The 23346-nt window shown below is 32.0% G+C and overlaps 1 protein-coding gene across 1 annotated transcript in view; it reads left to right on the top strand.

Moving 5' to 3' along the window:
- MDGA2 (MAM domain containing glycosylphosphatidylinositol anchor 2) overlaps positions 1-23346 on the top strand; it is an 832021-nt gene that overhangs the window by 783013 nt on the left and 25662 nt on the right. The window contains exons 11-14 of the mRNA XM_001097544.5: positions 9438-9615; positions 14111-14131; positions 17377-17532; positions 17998-18156. Coding sequence (XP_001097544.1) covers positions 9438-9615; positions 14111-14131; positions 17377-17532; positions 17998-18156 — 514 coding nt within the window. The remainder of the gene's footprint in view (positions 1-9437; positions 9616-14110; positions 14132-17376; positions 17533-17997; positions 18157-23346) is intronic.

Here is a 23346-nt window from a genome sequence, read left to right as displayed (position 1 = left end):
CAATATAATTTACTTAATCATGATTATAATTCATTATTAAACGTACTGCTAACTATATAACACAGGAAATAAATTATATTAATATAACATGATAAATATGCTCTGCAAGTTAAAAACATTAATCATTCCCTAAGGTAAGTGTTAGCAATTACCTTTCAAATATTACAAAGGGGCAAGAATAAGAAAGGCTAACAAGATTCATTTGAACATTATTTATTCTGTATGTTTTCTGATACCTTATTTACTCTTTTCTCTTCATTTTTATTTTATTTTTTCTAGAATTATATTTAGAAACAATAATTCTACACATTTTAATAGAAAGGGTTAAAATATAAAAATATAGAAACAATTTAAAGTTAATTATCTCATTGATTTGCTTGGGATTAAATTAACTAAAAGAACATAGCAATCACTCAATAAGTATTGGCTATGTTTTAAATATTCTCACATATCTCTTTAATATACTTTAAACTGACACATTAGGAACATAAAGTCACATAAAATATGTACTAAATATTAAAGACTATGTAAAATGCCAATCTTTGTTTTCATCTTCACTTCAATTTTAGCTACTGTGAAAGCATAATAAAGAACTTACTTTTTTCAAAAGTTCTGTTTTATTGTATGTGTCATAGTTTTTTTGGAACTACATATTTAACTTTGTCATAACACCCTTCATATATGTAGGAAGTTTTAGGTTTGATGTTTTTTCAACGTCAATTTCTACTTTTTCTATTACTTCTATTTATGTGATCACTGAGCAAGAATATTTCCCTTGGTTGTCACTAAAGACCTTGTTCTCTGTGCTTAATGCTTAGTTTTCTTTAAAAAAATCCTTGAAGTATATTTGCAAGGCCTTTCATTTATTTACTGGTGAGCTTTACCAGAGACTCTGCTTGCATAGCCAGTTCAAATCTCTTCAGACAGCAGTGACTCACTAAGATAGGTGAAGGAAGAAAACTTGCTAAACTGCATGGAAGACTGAGAGACCCACTGATGCTGTGGACACATTCAATGCTGTCTTTGCCTGAGAGCTGCTGTGTTTGTTTTGTTTTATAATCAGTAACTGATGCTAAAAGAAATATAAATAATACTATAGGGAATTATTTTCAAGATACTCAAAGTTAAATGCAAGTTCAAAGTAGTTTGCTATATAAGTTAAAAACTTTTTGAAAAGGTCAGTTGAGAACTTGACAAATTAACAAATGCATTTTTCTATTCTTGTAATTTTCTTTATTTCTCTCTTTACTTAAAATTACAACAGAGAAGGCTAAGGTTTATGGCACAAGAATGGGAAGACTAACCCACACCTGCACAAAACAAGAAAGGTGACAAATGAACTTTTAATAGATTGTATAAAGTCCAAGCAAAAACAGTAGCCTTGAAAACCTAGTATTTAAATCTAATAGAGGTCATGGTGGCAGAAGTGAGCAGAAGGTGGCTAAGGGAGAAAAAGCGTTGAGTTCTGAAATGCTTTATGTCAGGAATAAAAATATCAGGAGCAATTCCCAATGAAAATACAGAGTTCCAGGCATGGGAAAGAGGATTATTTTAGTGTAAGTGAGAGAAGAGCAATAGAGTGGGTCCCATATTCCCTGATAAAGAAGGGCAATAGAGTGGGTGCCTATATTCCCTGAAAAAAGGCATCTACAACCCACCACAGTAGGAAAGAACGATGCCTGCTCACTTCCCGACATGTAGTTAGGGAAGATAGCAAGACTTGCCTAGAAGATCTGAGATCTAGGTCCCACTTGGGGGAGCACTCAAGTAGCATAGTAGGGTAGACTGAGTCAAATTTTCAAGGAATGGGGCCTGGCTAGTTCTTTGCCTTACTGTATTTCTGGGGAAGCTGTCAGGATTCACCAATTCCACACCCCTTCAAAAGAAAAGGCAAAGATAATGATGTTAGACTCAAAGAACTTGTGATTTGCCTAAGAAAAATGCAGACTGAATAGAACTAGTGACTAAAGGCCAAGACAGTTCCAAGGACATAAAAAGTAAATGCTATAGATGCTAGACACTAGAACACAACTAGAAAGACCAGTTGAAATTGACTGAGTTCAATCAAGAAGTATTTGCCCCACTACCACGCCAGGATGCTTTCAATTTAGATGTAATTCAATTAAGAAGAATAATACAAGATTCCAAAGACCAAAGGCAGACAAAAACTTATAAATATCTGGATATCTAAAAAATACACTGTCACTTCTAAAGGTGTTAATAGCATGAGCAAAGTATGATAAGAAAAATATTTATATGATGTGAAAAGTGCCTACCTACTCAGAAGAATTCTTGCTGAATGTAAAGAAGTTGATACTCAAATTTGTGGTAATGAAAGAAGAAAAGTTATGTAGTTAGTTGAATAAATGTTTGCTATTATTAGTAGAAAATAAAAATAAGATTCATTTAATGCCATGTTACTTATTATCTCCTTTCCCCTAAAAGGGGTTATTAAAACACTAGTGCATCTTAAAAATCAGTGTTACATTTTATTTGGGATTATAGACAATTTGATTTTAATCCATGAAAATGTCATCTTCATGATTTCTTATTCTGTTGAATAATCATTAGTGTGCATGATTTAGGGTCTGTAACACCTGGATTTTTAACATCAGCTATTATTTTTACTATCACTGTGGTTGCTAAACATGAACAGAAGTTTCCTATAAAATGGATATATCAATCTGTCTCTTACAGAGTTACATAAAAATAATTGAAATAAACACACATATATGCCTTGTATTCAGTTGTTGCATTTCCCCTCCTGTTTTAGTTTTCACTTACCTGGTACTTTTCAGTGGAGCTCATTATAGTGGTTAAAAAGATTTATAGTCCAAGAAAAAAAAAAAAAAAGAAAACATGGCCACTTCTATTCCCTTCACATTTCAGAATCTGTTGCAGCCTTCTGCTTTTAAATTAGCTAATTTTGTTTCTTATAAAATTAAGAGAAAAAATTAACATGATTTTTCCTCCTGAGACCTTTTCAGCAATAGCTTTTTATTTATCCTCTGTGGTAAAAATAACAAATTACAGTTTTTAATAAAAAGTCTCATTTTAGGGGACTTGGGGGTTTTTAGGCTAACCTCTAAATCATCTGAATGGAATATACCTCCTAGGGATAAAAGAAAAATTCAATGGATTTTTAAAATTGATATGAAGAAAATAGTTTAACACTTACTTACATATCATCATGCTTATAAGTATGATCTGGGATTGTCATCTGCAGTATTGTTTAGAACCCATCTTCTTCAGAGTTTTCTGGTATTACTTTCAATCAGTGGAATAATATTGCATCTCCTTTTGTGTGTGTGCAAACATTGCATTTAGTTTTCCATTTTTACATTTTGCACAGCTCACTGAGATACAATATGAAGTATTTAATTGCTTATTCTGCCAACTGCTGAAGTATATACTTTCATTACAGCTTACATTAAAGACTTGGAATCAAAATTATTGCTTTTTTAATACACATATGAAGTTATGGACACTGGAGTTTGTAATAAGTAAGAACATTAATGTATTTCCCGACCAAAATTACTTGAGTAGAACACTCATTATAATAAGAGGAGACCAGCAGTGTCTCCTTTGTGATGTACTACAAATTTTCAGTGGTATTAAACTCTTATTTAAACTTAGTGTTAACATCCAGAAAAGTACACCTTGATTAAACTTGTGTCTTTAGGTAACAGTAAAATGTCAAATTATTCTGTATATATTTTTGTGTGTTTAAATTGATTTTATCTATCTTTAAAAATCATAGCACTTTGCCCATTGTTCATATATATATATATAAATCGAAAATTAAGAGACAGTAAAAGTGTCATCATTTATATTATGTTATAGAATTTGAACCTACTGAACTAATAGAAGCTTCATAATACTTAGTATTAACTATGCGTTCTTATCTGAAAGATAAGTACTTTCTGTGGAATTAGGTTTTTTATCCTTCACCACTGTATGTAAATTCAGTGACTGTAGGCAGTTTTCACTGAAATAACTTTGATTTTCTGCCCTACTCCTTGGAGGCCAGTTAAATATACATTGTATGCTGGCATTTAATTTCATCATATTTCTATCAAGTTAATGACCAGACATAGTGTATTGTAACTAAATATATAACAGATCTGGTAAAAACAATTAAAGGAGCAATATATTCAGGGAAAACAAAGGAGGAAGTGATACCCAAAAGAGCCATTTTTGGTCTAACCACATTCTGAAGCTGCCAGTTAAAGAGTTACCTTAACCTCTCTCTGCCTCAGTTTTTTCATTCATGAAATAGGGCTAAATATAGTTACTACCTACTAGGGTTTGTGGGATAAAGTACATATAATGATAGGTATAAGACAGTTAAAATGGTGGCACATGGTAAAGACTAATAGATACATTTTTTTCTTAATTTTCTGAGCTGAAAATACAAGTTAAGAAGTTATCAATGTAGAGATATTAGAAGAAGCTACTAATAGTAATGAGGTGGTTTAGCAGGACTAATCTGTGCCTCACCAAATGTAGCCTCTGGATTATTTGTATCCAGATTACTATGTGGGAGAGGGGATGCTTTTCAAAGATTGTATTTCTAGATCTCATTGAACCATACTTACTGATGGTTGAGACTTACAATTTTGGTTAACAGTGTCGTCCGGTGATTCTCATGCATGCGGAAATATGAGAACCACTAATACAGAGTACCAAAAACACCATATACAAAATTCTGGAGAACATCAACATTTAGAACACAGGAAAAGAAAATAAGGAGTAGTCAAAGATGCAGATGTGGGAAGCAATATGAGAGACAGCACTGTCATAGAATTCAAGGGAGAAAGAGTTTTAAGAAAATTCAGAATTCCTTCTCTCTCTTATTCTCTAATTCTCTTTATTAAAAACAGAGAAACATTTCAGACCTACACAAAAGAACATAATCATATTTTTTACATCTACCATTAATCTAAAACAAAACAACAGAAATCACCCAGCAGAGTTGAAGTCCTTTCTTTATCCCACACAATTGCATCATCTTCTTTTGACACTCTCCTAACCTATTTAAACAGTATCTTCAACTCAGTGTTTATTATTTCTCTGAATTTCTTTATTCTTTAATGCATATATATCTATACATCCTCTTTAAAATACATAGTTTAAAAGTAAATTTTATATCTACTTCAAAATTAATTTTAGTTCAATATTACTTTTGTGAAATTTACCCATGTTGATGTATGTGGAATAGGTTCCTTTTTCATGCTATATTTTATATTCCATTTTATGAAGAGTCTGCAATTTGATTATCACCTCTTAAACGATTGAGGTATAGATCATTTTCCATTTTCTATGCCATGAATATATTTGTTTCCAAGTATAAGAATTTACCTGTTCTCATTGTAACATGGCTTTTATTGCCAAATTACTCTCTAAACGTATACCAACTTGCATTTTCATCAAGGATATAACGCAACCTCCGTTTTTCATGGTTTTCTTATATTTCTTTGTGTCTTGTGTACAGAAGCACCAGTTGCCCTTATATTACAGCCTATCTTTTCAAGTCATTTGCATAGCAAACGTCTTTTGAATGTAGTGCCTTCCTCTAGAACAGAGGTGAGATTTGTTTGATGTCCTGTATAATAAGGATGTCTCCTTTTTGGGCAATGGTTGGACACATTTGGTTACTATCAGTTATAAAGACTAAGGTTTCTTAAACTCAGAGTCCTTCAGATGTGATGCACAATCAAGGCATGTGCAGCGTCCTCCTTGGCACATCTGCAGTACTTCTGTGGAACTTCAGAGGTAAGAAGGATCAACGCTAAAATAAAGCTTGGGATATATGCTGAGTCAGTCATTTCATTTGACCCAAGTAGTCTCCAGTCTAACAAGGCTAACTTGTTAGATTATATGTAGGATAAAAATCTCATTTGTTCCCCCCCTCAATCCCCTGGTTCTGACATGAACAAAGATTCTCATTGTTTTACATCTATACAAAGCCCTAATAGTTAATTTTTAAAAAGTTTTTGCCTACCTGATGGTAGAAAGTAATATTGTGGTTTTAATCTCTGTTTCCTTGATTCATTGTGAGGCTGAGGCTCTTCTTTAGTTACTTATTTGGGTTTCTTCGTCTATGATTACTTGTTGTTATTTGGCTGAATTTGCTACTGAATTCTTTTCCTTGTTTATTAAAATAAGTTTTTAATAAAGTCTGGTTAATTGTGTATATTAACATGTGTATACTATCTTCTTCAAACTCTGGCTTGTATTTTTCCTGTTAATGGTGAATACCGATGAGAACAAATTTTTTAACTTGAAAGTTTATATTTAATTAATTTTAAATTTGATAGACAAATTTATCAGTCTTTTTCTTCATGATTCATCCTTCCCTGTTCTGTTTAAGAAAGCAATATATTGGCCAGGCATGGTGACTCACGCCTGTAATCCCAGCACTTTGGGAGGCCAAGGTGGGCGATTACTTGAGGTCAAGAGTTTGAGACCAGCCTGGCCAACTTGGTGTAGCCTGGCCAACTTGGTGTAACTCTGTCTCTACTAAAAATACAAAAAATTAGCCAGGTATGGTGATGGGTCCCTGTAATTACAGCTACTCAGGAGGCCGAGGCAGGAGAATTGCTTGAATCCTGGAAGCGGAGGTTGCAGTGAGCTGAGATAGCACCATTGCACTCCAGCCTGGGTGACAGGGCGAGACTCTGTCTAAGTAGAAAAAAAAGAAAAACAAAAAGGAAAAGGAAAAAAAAGAAATATATTACCTGAGATCATAACATTTTCTCTGTATTTTTCCTAAATGATTTAATGATTTAAATTTAAATGATTTAAATTTTGTGTTTTAAATTTAATTGTTTAATTATCCTGAGACGGAATTTTATGTATAAGATATAAGGTTCCAATTCAAGTGTTTTTTTTCCATATGCATAACCAACGGAATAGTTTATATTTTTCTCTCTACTGTGCAGATACTCTATAGATTTTATATTTGGGCTTTCTGTCCCATTCCATTATTTAATTTGTCATTTGTGTAGGACTGTGCTAGTAGCACACATATTGTATTTTTTTATTTCCAGAAATGTAGCAGTCAAGACTATATAATTAGGACCAACTTAACCTTCAGAAAACAAATATTTATGAACATATAGTATGTGCATATATGTGAACATATGTGCATATTGTGTGATATGTATATGTGTGTGTACATGTGCATATAGTGTGGACGTGTGTATGTGTGTATACAGAGAGAGAGAAAGTACTAGGTAAAAATCCAAGGAAAAATGGCATTCCAAAGTAACAAATAGAATTTCTGCCCAAACTACTTTTGCCCTCAGCTGTTTGCCAACCCAGACAAACTTGAACTTTGATTCTTAATAGTTTGTCACCATTGAGGCAGACAGCAATGAAAACTCAAGACCTTCTGAAAACAAGGGATCTTCTCCACTCTAATTTGTGACACCAAAGAGTTTCACAATCAAAGTAAAAGTAGACCATATTGTTGATGACCTTAGGAGAATGTCAGAAACAACGGTACATCTATTCAGAATATGTCTTTGTCATAGGCCACAGATAACCCCCAATAATAGAATTTTAACCCATATTATCAGCACCCAATGAAAAATAACCAAGCAAATAAAAGGAGAAAAGCCCCATTAAAGAGGATACCATAGATTTCAACTATGAAAAATATCAGACACATATTACAAGGCAATGATGCATACTATATGTATAAATATAGATACATATGTATACTTATACTATATAGTATAGATACATATGTATATAACAAATACAGTTATATATACATATATATCTCTCTCTGAATGTAAGGAGAATAAAAAATCTGTCACAATTGTATAAGCCAGCAAAATATTAATAGCTTAAAAGTGACAATTTACAATAGCAAACAAAGCTGTGGATTACCTGTTATCTAATATAATAAATTATATACATAAATTTAATAAAGAAAGCTTCAAAGTGCTTGTAAAAGACATTCATGTGTATATGCATATGGAAGGGTAGAGCAAGAGAAAAGGAGAGAGAGAGATTCCTACGTAGACAGCTCTATAGATCTATTTTGGTTTTGTTTTTCCAATTATTATACACTTCATTGTTACTAAAGTACAATTTTAAATAGATGATGTTGAACATTCTTTCTCACTTGTAATTCTAAAAAAAATTCTAATATATAAGCATTAAAAATAAAGCATCCTTTACCTTTTTGTTGGACCTTCTTTATCAGATTAATCAAGTTCCCTTCCATTCCTAGCTTGTTCATAATTTTATTATAAATAGGAGTTGATGTTTCCCAAATTTTTCTCCATCTAATAGAAATATGTTTTTTCTTCTTTTACCAGTTAACTATGTTAACATACTTTCTAATGTTAAGCAATTCTTGCATCCTTGCAAGAGAAACAATACTGGATGTAAAACTTGATGAATTTGGTAACAGTACTGTATAATGAATTTGGAAACAATACTGTATGTTAAAACTTTATGAATTTAGTTTGTATGCATATAATTTTTCTTTCTTGTACCATCCTTACTTTTTGGTTTAAATTAAATAATATAGCTGGAGAGTTATTGTTTTTCTTTTTAAAAATATCTGCAAGATTTTATAAAAGATTAAAATTGTTTCCTGAACATTTTGATAACTGTGCTGTGAAATTATCTGAGCATTGTGATTTTTTAGTGAGGGAAGCATTGGGAAATTCATTCTTCTTTTAACATACTACAATCATCCTTTCATCGTCATTACTCTGACACCATTTATTTCAAGGTGACCATCGCTTCCATCTTGCCAAATCCCACGGTAAATTCCTAGCCTTCATCTTAACTTCCCAACATTCTTCTTATGGAGATGTCCTGGTTAACTAGATAAAAGAGTGCCCCTCTCCAGCCTTTCCACTATGACTCTTAATCCCCTTGTGATTTTTTATTTTTCTTTATTGTACATATGACTAATTGAAATTTTATATTATACATTTGTTTATTGTGCCTCTTTTTAATAGACTTGAAAAGTTACGGATTTGTCTTTGTTTTATACTTCTACTGCCCAGAATATATGGGAACTGTTATATATGCAATGCATATGTTTGCTAATGTGATAAAGAGTTGTAAGGATTCAAGAATCTCATATGCCATTAATATGTTAAGCAAGGAGTAGCTAAACTTAGATCTCTCCCGACTTCCAGATCACAGACACTTTGGAATTTTCTCTTACTAAACATTAGTTGATATATTAAATCTATTAAATACCTTTGATCATTTGGCAATTACCTGCAAACATATGCATGCAAACATCTCAAAATTTGTGTCTCATTATAGAAACTTGAACTTTAATGATATGTGTTCATTAATGTACATTTTAATTTAATAAAATTTCAGAATGTGCTTTCAATTTTCTTAGTACCTCTGAAGAACATACTGGGAACATTATTCTACTATTGTTTTGATTTCAGGCTGGGCAGCAGCGTTGGTGGGAGCAGGAGATTAAAATAAATGGGAATATTCAAAAGGGAGAATTAATTACATATAACTTGACAGAGCTAATTAAACCAGAAGCTTATGAAGTCCGACTGACTCCTCTCACCAAATTTGGTGAAGGAGATTCAACAATTCGTGTGATCAAATACAGTGGTAAGTAGCCTTTTATTTAAAATTATTTATATATCAAACCGTATGGAAAATTTTGGTGCTGCTCTCTACCAAATGTAGACACAAAGTAAAACTTAGCCCATAGACTTTCTGGATCATTAGCCAGTTAACTAAACAAACCAAAACCAAAACCTTAATCACCACAAATGTGACATTTGATTACAAATATAGAGATACAGGATAATTTACTTGTGAACCTATGTGATATAAGCAATGTTTCTTTATTTTTGATCCCACAAGTTATAGTACAATATTTGTCTGCATTTTATCTTTTCAAATTATTAATGACTTTAAAACTTATTAAGAAGTAAAAAAGGATCAAAATGTCATTTTCTGTTTTTTAAATAAAATTAATAGATTTCAGTTTTAGAGCAGTTTAAGGTGTACAGAAAATTGGCAGGAAGTATAGAGAGCCCTGTTTCCCTGACACAGTATCCCCATTATTAACATCTTACATTATTGTAGTACACTGGTAAAAACTGATTAACAAATACTGAGAAATTATTATTAAAATCAGTATTTTACATTACAGTTACTTGTGTTGTACAGTTATATGGATTTTGACAAGTGTATATAATTTCTCCACCATTACAGTATCACACAGAATAGTTTCACTGCCTGAAAAATCCCCATGCTCTACCCATTTCTCTCTCCTTTCTCCAGTTCAGACAACCAGTGATATGTTTACTCTGTCTATAGTTTCTCCTTTTCGGGAATGTTGTAAATTTGGAATCATACAGCATGTAATGCTTTTTAGACTGCCTTATTTCACTTAGAAATACATAAGGTTTCTGTATGCCTTTTTGGGCTTTCATAGCACATTTCTTTTTATCATTGAATAATCTCCCTTGTATAAATGTACTACAGTTTATTTGTATACATATCAAAAGACATCTTAGTTGCTGGATTTTGGTCTTGGTTGTTGGTGGCCATTCATTTTTCGTATTGCTAATGTTAAAAAATGCTAAATGTTTGTGTGTGTGTTAGTCATAGTTTTCTTTTTATTAACTATATGCATAAAATATTTCTTCACTACTTAAATGTCCTATTTGGAGAAAAATAGAAATTAGCGCAGAACTTTGAAAAAGTTAAAAGTAGATCTAAAACTTTTGTCTAGAATTAATACCTCAAAGAGAAACAACGGCAATTAGATATATATTTTTTCTTTTTTCTTTTTCTTTTTTTTTTTTTTTTGGAGACAGGGTTTTGCTTTTGTTGCCCAGATGGGAGTGCAATAGCACGATCTCGGCTCACCGCAACCTCTGCCTCCCGGGTTCAAGCAATTATCCTGCCTCCGCCTCCCGAGTAGCTGGGATTACAGGCATGTGCCACCATGCTCTCCTAATTTTGTATTTTTAGTAGAGACGGGGTTTTTCCATGTTGGTCAGGCTGGTCTGGAACTCCCAACCTCAGGTGATCCACCAGCCTGGGCCTCCCAAAGTGCTGGATTACAGGCATGAGCCACCGCGCTCAGCCTAGATATGTTATTTTACTGTATACTAAAGAGAGAAATATTTTAAAAATTGAAATTTGTGTGCATTTTAGAATTTTAATATTCAGTGTTAGTTGTAGAATTTTCAATGTATTTCAGGTTTGAATGAATCATTATTTAAAGTCGTATTTATTGTATTGTTTCAGTAGAATATTATTATTATTATATATATTTTCTTGAGATGGAATCTCACTCTGTCTCCCAGGCTGGAGTGCGGTGGTGTGATCTCGGCTCACTGCAACCTCCGCCTCTTGAGTTCAAGTGAATCTCCTGGTTCAGCCTCCCCAGTAGCTGGGATTACAGGCACCTGCCACCACGCCCAGCTAATGTTTGTATTTTTAGTAAAGAGGGGGTTTCTCCATGGGCAGCCTGGCCTCAAACTTCTGACCTCAGGTGATCCACCTGCCTCGGCCTCCCAAAGTATTAGGATTACAGGCATGAGCCACAGCACCCGGCAGGAACATGATTCTTTTTATCATTGATTATCAGAGCTTGACTTAAAAAGATAATAGAATACTTTGTTTGTAGCTGAAGTTCTCCATTGTGTTTACCCTTAAGTATACGTTTCCTGCTTAAGGGGGAAGTAGTGCATACTGTCAAATGTGAAAAATGAAGTAAAACTATTAAAAACTCATTAAAGTTGTTTGTACTTACAATTTTTACAAAAAAAATAAGATGTATAATGTAGAGTGCATTAATATCAATATTTTTAAAAGATGAAGATATTAGGACCCAGAAAGTTTCAGTGTCCTGCAAAGTTAAATGACTGTGAAATGACAAACCTGACTAGAATTAGGGTTCACCACTCCATTAGAGAAGATCTTGACTTCTTTGCTAAAGTTAATTGATCATTATGACTTTCCTTAAGAGATTTTAAAAAGTTAATTAGCTCAGTAGTTGTTATTGAAAACTCTGAGGCAACAAACTAAAATGAAAAATAGATGTGGAAAATAGATATTACTTTTAATAAGTTTTCAAAATTGTTTTTACATACTTAGGCATACATGTTAAAATCTCCAACATTGTTATTAAAATTATTTTTATGTAATACAGGTTTGCGCAATGTATACTTTAATGGTTTAGAGGCAATGTACTAGTCTGTTTGAGCTTTCATAACAAAATATCATAGTGCGAGGCTTAAACAACACAGATTTATTTCTCACACTTTTAGAGACTGAGAAGTCCAAGATCAAAGCACTGGCACAGTTAGCTTCTGGTGAGAGCTCTCTTCCTAATTTCTAGATGGTCACCTTTTCACCGTGTTTTCTTCACATGTCAGTGAGAGCTCTCTGTGTCTCCTCCTCTTATAAGGACACCAATCCAATTGGATTAGGACCAAGATTAATTTAATCTTAATTACCTCCCTAAAGGCTTTATCCCCAAATACAATCACATTGGGGATTAAGCATTGACATATGAATTTTTGTGGGGACACAATAGTCTATAATATGCATTTATAAAAAATTATACATGCAAGTTCAAATGAAAAAAGAAAAAAATGGACTCGCCACAATATTTAGAAGTTAGATTTGCAAATTTTCACAAAGTTAGCTGCATTTTGTATAGTGAATTTGGTGACTAAAATGTGGGAGGAGAAGTCTCAATTAAAATTCAATCTGGTAAGAGCTTTACATGTACATATGACATACTTAGAACTAAATTATAATTCAAGGATGCTTACATCTTTGAAAGATAGCACATAATTTTAAAAAATTTTCATATTAACTGTGAAATAATTTTAATTTTTATTAATTTTAAAATTAAAATACATTGATATCTTGCCATAAAATTCAGTTGTTATTTTTAGTTCACTTTCAGCTCCTTTTCTATGTTATTCTTTTCATAATTTGCAATGTGGAATGTAGAATCAAAAACAACTACAGTAATGGGAATTGTCTTCTGTATGTAGGGATAGTGAAAATCATTGAAAAACTTACTCTGTTAAAATTTACCATTTGTATATTAATGTTACAATTATATATTAATATTTTTGCCCATCAGACTTTATTAGTATTGCACAAATTTAATAAAGGTGGTTAATGACAACCACTAAAAAAATGACAAGTTCTTCTGCACTGTAGATTAACTGCCCATTGTAATCCTGGGAAACTAAATTCTGCCCATTGTAATCTTGGGGAATTACATCAATGCTCTCTATCATCCAGATTGGAATATTTTCTCAGAATGATAAGTGTTTAATTTATACATACAGATACTTTGGCCCTTAGATGAGAGATACTTTTGTTGATGTGTTAGTTATATTTAAAGTATTTGTTTCTCTTTGGGTGGAAATTCATTGGCACTTGTATTGCAAATATAATTAGTTTTCTAGGAAAAACAATTCTTTTGGTACCCCAGAACACAAAATTTGTTGCTCATCATTTTAAAACTCTGTGTGCATGCACTCCTGTGTATGTATGTGTATATTTTAATGTAATTAGACAAAAAGGCATTGATGTAGCTATTCATGTTAGTACACATATTACAACATATCAGGATTGCTTTACTTTCATATGTGCCTTTAACTTTCTGCTTTATTCTCAGTAGAAGTAGAAATCAGCAAAAAACAGAAGTGGAAATTCTGCTAGATAATTGTTTTCATTGTTAAATCATCTAGATTATAGATTGGCCTAGTGTCAGCCTCAGTTTTGATATCTGAATATTTTTGTTTAGTATTAGTTCAGATATTTAAGAGGTCAGAAACTCTATACCTTGAAAAAGGAACATTTCCTGTACTGTTTAGCATTGGTCTTTTTGGTAATTTGAGGCTGTTATTGCTGAGCTCCAAAGCAGATTCTATTCAATCCTCTAAAACAAAATGGATTGCAGATGTAAATCTCAATGGCCACAGTGGGAAAGATCATTAAGTTTTGGTAAGGAACTATGAGACACTGATTAGACTTTTATTTATAAAAGACATTCGAGCCATGCTAACATTGTTTTTTTTGTTTGTTTGTTTGTTTGTTTCTTTTGCTTTTCTTGTAGCTCCTGTAAATCCTCATTTGAGTAAGTATATTTTAACTTACAAAATGGTACTATATTTAATAAATACAAAAATAGAATGTTTATAAATATACAAAGATTGTTTAGTAACTTAGTTGGTTTAAAACACAATGGTTCAGAATCAGTAAAATTGGCATTAAATGTAGATTTTAAATTTCAAAAGATAGGGGTATAAAGACAAATTTTTTAATACTGATAATTGAGGTTTATAGATTTTCCTAAATATTGAAATATGGAGCCATTTACCAACCTGCTTAATACTTGCTATTTCTGCAACTGTGGGATTATTTTTTTCTTTTGTGGGATTGCATATCATTTTTATTGTTGTTACATGTTTCTTTGATTTTCCTTCTTTGAATTTCTATATTCCACTTATAAAAGAGTATGGTTACTTAGAAAGTTGGTGTTTGATGGGTTTAATTGAGACTTTCTTTTATAGAACACTAGCTTACACCCCAATGTATTTGGTTTAATTTAGGTTATGAATTCTGTAAAATTGTTAAATTTGGGGACTTCTGGAAAGTTATTTTTATTTTGTTTTATATTAAATGTTATAAGATGATATGTATCTACCTGAAAAATATTCCCATATATTAAAACTTATCTCTCCCTGGAAAATAATTTTTAATCAACAGAGGATTTACTATGAAGACATATTCTAAAATCCGAGCTATTTATTTGTAATTTAAGGTTAGATTTTTTACAAATTTAAGGACTAAAGAGCATTGCGTCGTCTCTGGGTGCAAAAGGACCACTGGGTATCAGGCTTCTTATTCCTGAGTTTTTATTTTTATTTTTTCATCATATTAGGAAGGATTCAGGGAAAATTCTGCAGACCAAATAAAGCAAAATTTTGAAGACCATGTAATGGAGAATATTTAAAATATCTTTAGTTATTTCTATGTAGCCCCAGAAACTCTGCCAAAATCATGCTGAAATTAGAAAACCAGTGGAAAATTCAAGATCCACTCAATTCTCAGTTCTACATCTTTGTGAAAATCCTGGACTTTATTACTTTCCTACTTATAAATTCTTTTCGTATTTTATATTGCATTGGCTTTTGAAAAGTTTGTACAACTCATTGCATGATCATTATCTATCAGGTATTCTTTATTCAAATAAACTTTTTAAATGATTAAATGTATTTGCACATATTTATAATTGTCTCTTTTTAAAGTGACAGGACAATCATAAAATTCTTGGGTTTTAACTAGTGAGTTTCATTTTCATTTTACCTGCCAACTTTTTATGAATTTTCTTCAGTAATAGGTTTATTTATTGTAAAGATATATGTCCTTAGAAGGAATCAAGAGCTATTGATGTTGCTTAAGTATCTTTATTTGATTTGAATTATTACACTAGTTATAATATTATAAACAACTTACACCATATAAAATAACCTAAACTATGAAAATTTTTAAGCACAACTGACATTTTTTGTAGTTTTCATAATCTGCATTATTGCTTAATTTTACTATGAAAGATTTAAATATTTAAGTCTCAAAAAGTATTGTATGATTTTTAAAGACAAGATATTTTCTCTTTTTAACCAAGTTCAAATTACAAAAAAAAATGGTTCAACAGTGTTATAAAAATTCATTATACATAATTTTAATAACATATAAAAAGGAAGACTTGGCAGTAGATATATAAACTGAAATCCTTAATCTTTACATTTGTTCTGTAACTCTTTTTTGTGCATATGTAATATGTAATTAAATAACTGAAAACATTCAAAATCAAACGTTGCCTTTATAGAATTCAAAACTCCAGAGTAGCAACTAATGGAATTTCATGTCATGACTAAAATATCGTTAAAGAAATACATGCATGTATATAAATGCATACACTGCTACACTGCTGTTACCAACATTATTTTTCCAACTGATAGCATCAAAAGGTTATGTCTTGTTTGGTACAAGGTCTGTGACATAAATATGTGTCTAATCAATATTTTATGTATAATATTATTTATTCAGAAATTTATTGATTTATTTATTTATACTCCCTTAAATATGTATATTTCCTGTAACCTGACCTACCCAGAATATAGAATATAAATAAATACAAAGAGATAAAGCAAGTATTTAGTCTAAAAAACAAAAACAAAACATAAACTCATTTCCTAAATTTAAAGGGAAAGCCTTCTGTTTTATTTTTATTTGTAAGTACCAATAATTTTCAATTAATTGGTACATGATCTCAACCAGGGCTCCATTTCCAAGGATATCTGATAAATCTAACCCCTTGTGGTAGGTTGGAGAGAGACTAAAATGGAAGTATCTGTTCTTTAAGTGTTTATATCTCTATGAATTCCAGGGAATTTGGATTCCATTTGACTTTATCATTTAATAGCTGACCTTTGCCAGCGTTTTCTCCTCTGTGAAGCCTCATGAGTAAGGATTATTGTGATTTCATAGAGTTGTTATGAGGCTGAGTGAAATAATATACATTACATTTATTTTTTCTCAAGGATACACACTCTTTAATAATGTATCTAGTGGACCTTATCAACTTCTTTATTTACACCTGTTTTTTCAAGCAGTAAGAAAATCTTTGATACCTAGAAACATTACTACTACCCACATTTCAGGGATAACTGAAAGAGTCTTTCTCTCAACTTGTGTTGGCCCTGAACTCAACATACGTTAGGCATCCAAGAAATCACACTCCTTCTTCAAAGTCTTTAAAAGCTCTTTTAAACTTCATTTCCATACTGAATTTCAAGTATCTGGGAAACCCACATTCAGATAAAGTAGGAAGGATAAATACTTTTCAAAATAATTTGCTATTAGCTTGCCCTAAACACACTTCCATTTATGCAAATGGATATTTGAAAGCATCTCCAGACATGCATGAAAAATTATAAACTTAAAGTACACCTATTTAAAACTACCCTCAGGTAAATTAATAAAGGTAATTTTCCTATTGACAGTTTTGTTTTGGTTGGTTCTGTACTGACAAAATGAAAGTTGGGAAAATTCTTCAGCAATAATTCAAGCATAATTGTATTCTTTAATTTGAGTTATCTGGATATTTTAGAGAAAAATTGTTTGGTTATTCAATGAGATATTAAATTATTCAATGAGATGTTAAATATCGGTTTTATGTTTAGTTGTAATCTTATTCACTATTATGGCTCTCATGCCATTATCACAATCTTGCATTATTATTGCTATGTAATATTTTATTTTTTCTTATGAAAATATTGCAGTATGTATATTAATTTAATTAAAATTTATCAACAGGAGAATTTCATTGTGGATTTGAAGATGGTAATATTTGTTTGTTCACTCAAGATGATACAGATAATTTTGACTGGACAAAACAAAGTACTGCAACAAGAAATACAAAATATACTCCTAATACAGGACCTAATGCTGACCGTAGTGGCTCCAAAGAAGGTATGAGGGTATGACCTGTTGTGTTCATAACAATCAGAGACTTTTAAAAATTGCTATAAGTATGAAATACTATTATTTAGCCATATACTTGAAGATTATGGAATAAAATATTAAATTTTCCATGCATTATCAATTTAGATATTTATAAAACTTTGTAGATATTAATTTTTTCTCAGAACTCACTGATAGGTATAGTAGAGAGAAGAGGAATTTTTTGATAATTCAAGTCTAAATTTCTAATTTGTCCTCAACTTTTTATACATTTTATCTTTAAATTGGTAGATCATTTACTCTTTGTGTTAAAGCCACTATTAGTTACATATACACATACAGATTTTATAAATGAGATGCAAATCTTCCTATCCATCTTTATTTTGTATGAAAACTATAAGACTTCTCAGTGATTTGAAATTTCATTATGCCTAAGAATAATGTGTTTAAACAGTTTATTTTGTCTGTTTTAAGGTTTTTATATGTACATTGAGACATCACGACCCAGATTGGAAGGCGAAAAGGCTCGACTTCTCAGCCCTGTTTTCAGCATAGCTCCCAAAAACCCTTATGGACCCACAAACACTGCATATTGTTTCAGCTTCTTTTATCACATGTATGGACAACATATAGGTGAGATAGCAATAATTACTGATTCTTATAAAATTAATGATAACTAAGAAGAAAAAAGTTCATAAACACACAGCATTAAAACGATTTTTGGTCAAAGAATGCTACAATTTACTTTTTAAATGATTTATCTGCAAATTGCAAAATAAGATACTAAGAAGTTTTTCCCATCATCTAATTTAGATTAGAATTTGACATTTTAGAGCATCACCTACCTCCCTTTGGAATTCTAAATCAGGTAGACCATCAATTAGTTAAACTCTTTACCAGATCTCATAGAATTGACACAGCATAATTTAGGCTGCTTCTTTCCAAAGAAACTTGCTTCGATAGTGATTGAATGCATATTAATCATGATGAAAAGTAACATTATCATGTTGCCATATTGACAGTTATTTTTAGCACCATCCACCTTTTTGAAATATTGGTGTGATTTTTTTCATGTTTTTAAAGTATGCCAAACACACACCTAGAATGTTCTAGGTCCTTCACAGCATACAAAGATAAAGACACATTTCCTTCCTTTAGAGACTTTGTACAGTAATAGAGGATAAGATTAGATGCACAACTGTGCCAGATAGAGCATGACATTACACTGAGAGTAGACCTAGTAAACTCTGCAGGGAAAAAGATCATGCAGGTCTACCATTCTTTATCTGCAATTCTAAAATCCTGAGAATTGAATATCAATTTTTAAAATTTAATTATTTGACATTACATGTTAGCCTGATATATAAGCTGAACTGATATGAACCTATTTATATTCTCTATCCAAATCAATGTGAACATTTATACCATTTGCAGCAAAAATGTTACTCTTCTTAATAATAGGATTCTACTCCACATCATTCCAGGACATATCACATAATATAAATGATATAATCTCTCACCTTTCTAACATACGACAAAATTCTGAATAATGAAGCATAGAGCTTGAACCAGGGATTGTGGATCTATATCTAGTTAAGGAATGAGTCAGTGCATCAATACAAACGAGAGCATTTCTCTGGGTATGCAAAAGGGGTATGTTTTCAATAAGCAGAGATTAGCACAGGGAAGGTTAAGGCACTGGTAATAAGGAAGTAAAATTTGAGAAGTTAGGATTACATTAGTGTCTTTATATAAATTAATAAAATAATAGTATAAATATATATGATATAAACTAATACAATTGGACTCATAATATATATCAGCCACCATATTATTTAAGCTAAGTAATACTCTCAATTAAGTCTGCAAAAGTGAACGTCACTGTCTATCTTTTACCATGGAGAAAACTGAACCTCAAGAAGTTTGTGTGAACTTCCAAGTAAATGGTTGTGCTGGGATTCAAACTCATACCCAACAGTATTAACTAGTATTCTTCATAGTATACTGACAAGCCTAAATGGATAGCACTCGAGTTTTTTTTTGTTTTGTTTTATAATTTATTTTCATTTTTATTTATGAGACAGGCTCTTGCTATGTTGCCCAGGCTGGTCTCAAACAACCTTCCCACCTCCGCATCTCAAAATGCTGGGATTACAGGCATGAGTCATTGTGCCTAGCCAGAAAGCTCTTGAGAAGTTAAACTACTATATACTTGAAATCAGGAGACCTGGGCAGGAACTTGGCTGTAGCACTTAATCACTATAATACTTTAGAGAAATCACTTAAAATGTCTGAACCTTAGTTTCCCTTATCTGTAAAATGAGACTAATAACTCTTATTTCAGAAAGCTGTAGTTTAAGTTAAATTAGGCAACATACATAGTATCTTCAACCAGATGGCAGACACTCATAATCTTAGGTTACTTTGAATCTGAAAAAGCAATAATAATAGCAATAATAAAGTAATAGTCGACATTTATGAAGTATTCATCGTGGGCTAGGATACTTTGTGGATTATTTCTCTTAATTTTCATGATCAACATTTGTGCTTATTAAAATCATTATCCTGTTTCATAGATAACAAAATTGAAATACAAAGAACTTTAGTTACCATGCCCATCATATGGCTAAGTAGTGAAGCCATAATACAAACATGGGAAGGTGGACAGAGTCTGCCTGTTTTCTTACTGCGCAGGAACACTTGCTGGAAGATTTTTGCAAGCCTAGCTAAGTATGTGACATTTATTTAGTAGTGGCATGAGTTATTAGATTTTTCCTCAAAAAGCATAATGAGATATTTGATTTAGGAAAAAAAAACATAAAAATAGGTAAAAATCATTCAGAAACAAAATCTAAACTGGGAAAACTGGGAATCACTTAAAAAACCAATGAAAGGAAACAAATCGCATAATTGCCAAACCATTTTATTTATTGCGGGATTACTATATTATTACTAATGTAGGATTAGCTCAACTCTAGTTCTTCCTTTTTGTCAATAATGTATACTCTATTTCCTCTTTATTTTGAATATATTTCATGTACGTTCCTTCTCCTCTTCTGATTTACATTGGATCACATATTTTAATTGATTTTTAAATAAATATTTCCAAGACCAATATTTAGAATTACTTTAAGTCATAAAATATGTTCACCTTATTTATAAGACTAGATTTTAGGGCTTTATTTTAAAATAATTTTTAAAATACTTTAAAAATACTTTTAATACATCATTGTAATATACTTTTAACTTAACAGTTGTTAGTTAGTCTTATCTTCTTTATTGTCAATGGATGTCCAGTTGACGTTCTGCTAGTTTTATTCTGATTATTTTGGGATAAGGGCAAATTAGGAGGACAGTTCTCCATGTCTTGGCAAACATTTATATTTTGACCCCTGTGTCATTTCTTTGCTTCATCAGACTGAAGGTTGCAGTCTGGGAATCAGGTCTATTACTTGGGTTCCTCTCAGCAAGCTGCAGGCATGGCATGCTGCTTAGTAAAATCTAGGCAAAAATACCTGTTCCAGACATTGAGTAATCAGTTAAAACTAGATGAGATAGTTCATTAGAGAGATCTGCTGGTAGTTAAAACATTCCCTCTTTGCATATATTATTCTCAGACTTTCATTCATCTGTAAACTCAAGAGGCACTTATAGTCACTGGTTTTACAAATTGTATTTTCAGTTTTAGTCATTCTTTTGGAAATCCAGGTTCAAAGATGCCTTGTCTTGAATTTCTAATAGCCTAATTAAATTTATAACTTCTTGAGTAATTGTAAATAAATCTTGCACTTTTAACTGTGACTAAAAGGACGGTATACCATTGAGAAGGTTCAGAATTATCTAATACAGAAATGAGAAATACCCTACTAAGAAGAGAGTTTCCTCTTTGAACCAAAGTCAAATATGTTGCATTACTTATTCGCAGTATAACAAGTTTCCCCAAACTTTTGTGACTTAAAACAATAAATATTTATTATCTCACAATTGCTGTGGGTCAATACAAGTATAGCTCAGCTGAGTGCCTTTGGCTCAAGGTCCCTTCTAAGGTTGTAGTCAAGTTTTCAGACAAGGGCCCTGCTATAATTTGAAGACTCAGTTTGGGGAGGATACACTTCCAAGCCCACTTGCTTGATTTTTGGCAGGCTTTGCTCTCACAAGAGATTGGACTATAGATACTGATTTCTTGCTGCCTGTTGATTGGAGGCCTCCCTCAATTCCTCACCATTTGGACATCTCTACGGGGCTGTCGCATGACATGGCAGCAGGCTTTCTTCAAAGCAAGTAATCCATTAATAAGAGAGAGAGAATGCATGCCCAGGATTTTTCATAACCTAACTCCTGAAGTGATATCCCATAATATGTGTCTTGTTCCATTTAATGTGACTGTGTTGATAATCCAAGCCCCTACCCAAGGGAAGAGAAATGCACAAGAGTGTTCATGCTAGGACCTAGGTTGAGTTGAGCTCTGCCACACTGGTACAATTTCTTTTTAGTTAAATGTTTCATCAAAATTGATTGAAGAAAAAAAAACATGTTTCCAAAGGAAAACTATAATGTTATCCTTAAAGTACCTGCTGATTTATATGTAAGTGATATAATATCTGGCCATTGATAATACTAAAATATTTTTTCAGCATTCCTGTGACTACTAATGGACATTTCAATTCTCAATGAATCTACTGAATTTCTAATGTTCTTGCAAAAAAAAAGGGGGGGATCTCATATGATATCACTAGATATGACAAAAGCTTATAAAAATAAGTTAAATATATTATTCATTTCTTTAAAAAAAGAATGTGCAATGTAAGGGTCATATCATACCAGGAAATTAAGGCACTTATAAATACATTCACTATACTTGATACGAATGGTTCAATAAAGTTGTGTCTCTACAAAGCTAATTCTACTATGGAGTAAAGCAAAGTAGAATTAGGAGGAAAGCAAAGGAGTTCATTAATGAAGAAGCAGGAGAGTGTAAAAGAACTGATAAGTAGAGAGATGTGGGATTGTAGAGGGGCTTATTTTAAGAGGAAAAAGAGGTAATAAAAAGGGTAAGCTTAGATGAGAATTTAGAGCTCTGGTTGGGAAATGAGACTTGAAGAGAGAAACTGATGCCATTTCCACTAAAGTGGGAAAAAAAGAATTAAGTATTAATAGTAACATAGCTTCTGATAGATTTCTAGCTGCAATAACAGCAAGCTAACATGAAAGTTGCCTTCCTAACAGTCTCTATTTTCTCTACAAAACAGATACAGATGTACATGTTCCAAGAGGAGATAGCTTTAGGAGAGTGGTAAATGGGAACACAAAGTAACTGACAATATAGACACAGTTGGAGAGGTTGGAGATGAGGACATCAGTCTTTAGGTTTCTGAAATGCATTTTGGAATATAATGGCCAGTTTGAGTCTCCATCTGTGCATAGTACTACATTTCGCTTGTTAACTGATTTTCTTGCTGTCTTTTTAGTCCATAGCTTCCAGGGTAAAGATCTTTCTCTAAAAGCAGTAACAGGACCCTAAGGATATATGCCCCTCTGGCTTCTCCTTGGGCTAACTTCATAGTCTATTCCAGTCATACTTGAAGTTTTCCTGGACAAGCTCTCTTGTGCCTGGAGCCTCTTCACAGGCTGTCTCCCTTGTCCTGATGAACTGTAGGCTTGATGGGAGTAGAAATAATGTCTCTTCTGATAACACCCTGCCCTGCATGTAAATATTCAAGTACCCCCCAAAAAATTAATAAACAAATATTTGTTTAATTGTCTAATTGTATAAGTACTTTTTCTCCTATTTAATCTTCTAAGTCATGCATAACCTTCCTTAAA

The sequence above is a fragment of the Macaca mulatta genome, chromosome 7, assembly GCF_049350105.2.
Source record: "Macaca mulatta isolate MMU2019108-1 chromosome 7, T2T-MMU8v2.0, whole genome shotgun sequence".
NCBI lineage: Eukaryota > Metazoa > Chordata > Mammalia > Primates > Cercopithecidae > Macaca > Macaca mulatta.
Note: the sequence above shows the minus strand (reverse complement) of the source record. Positions and strands in the feature narration are given on the sequence as shown.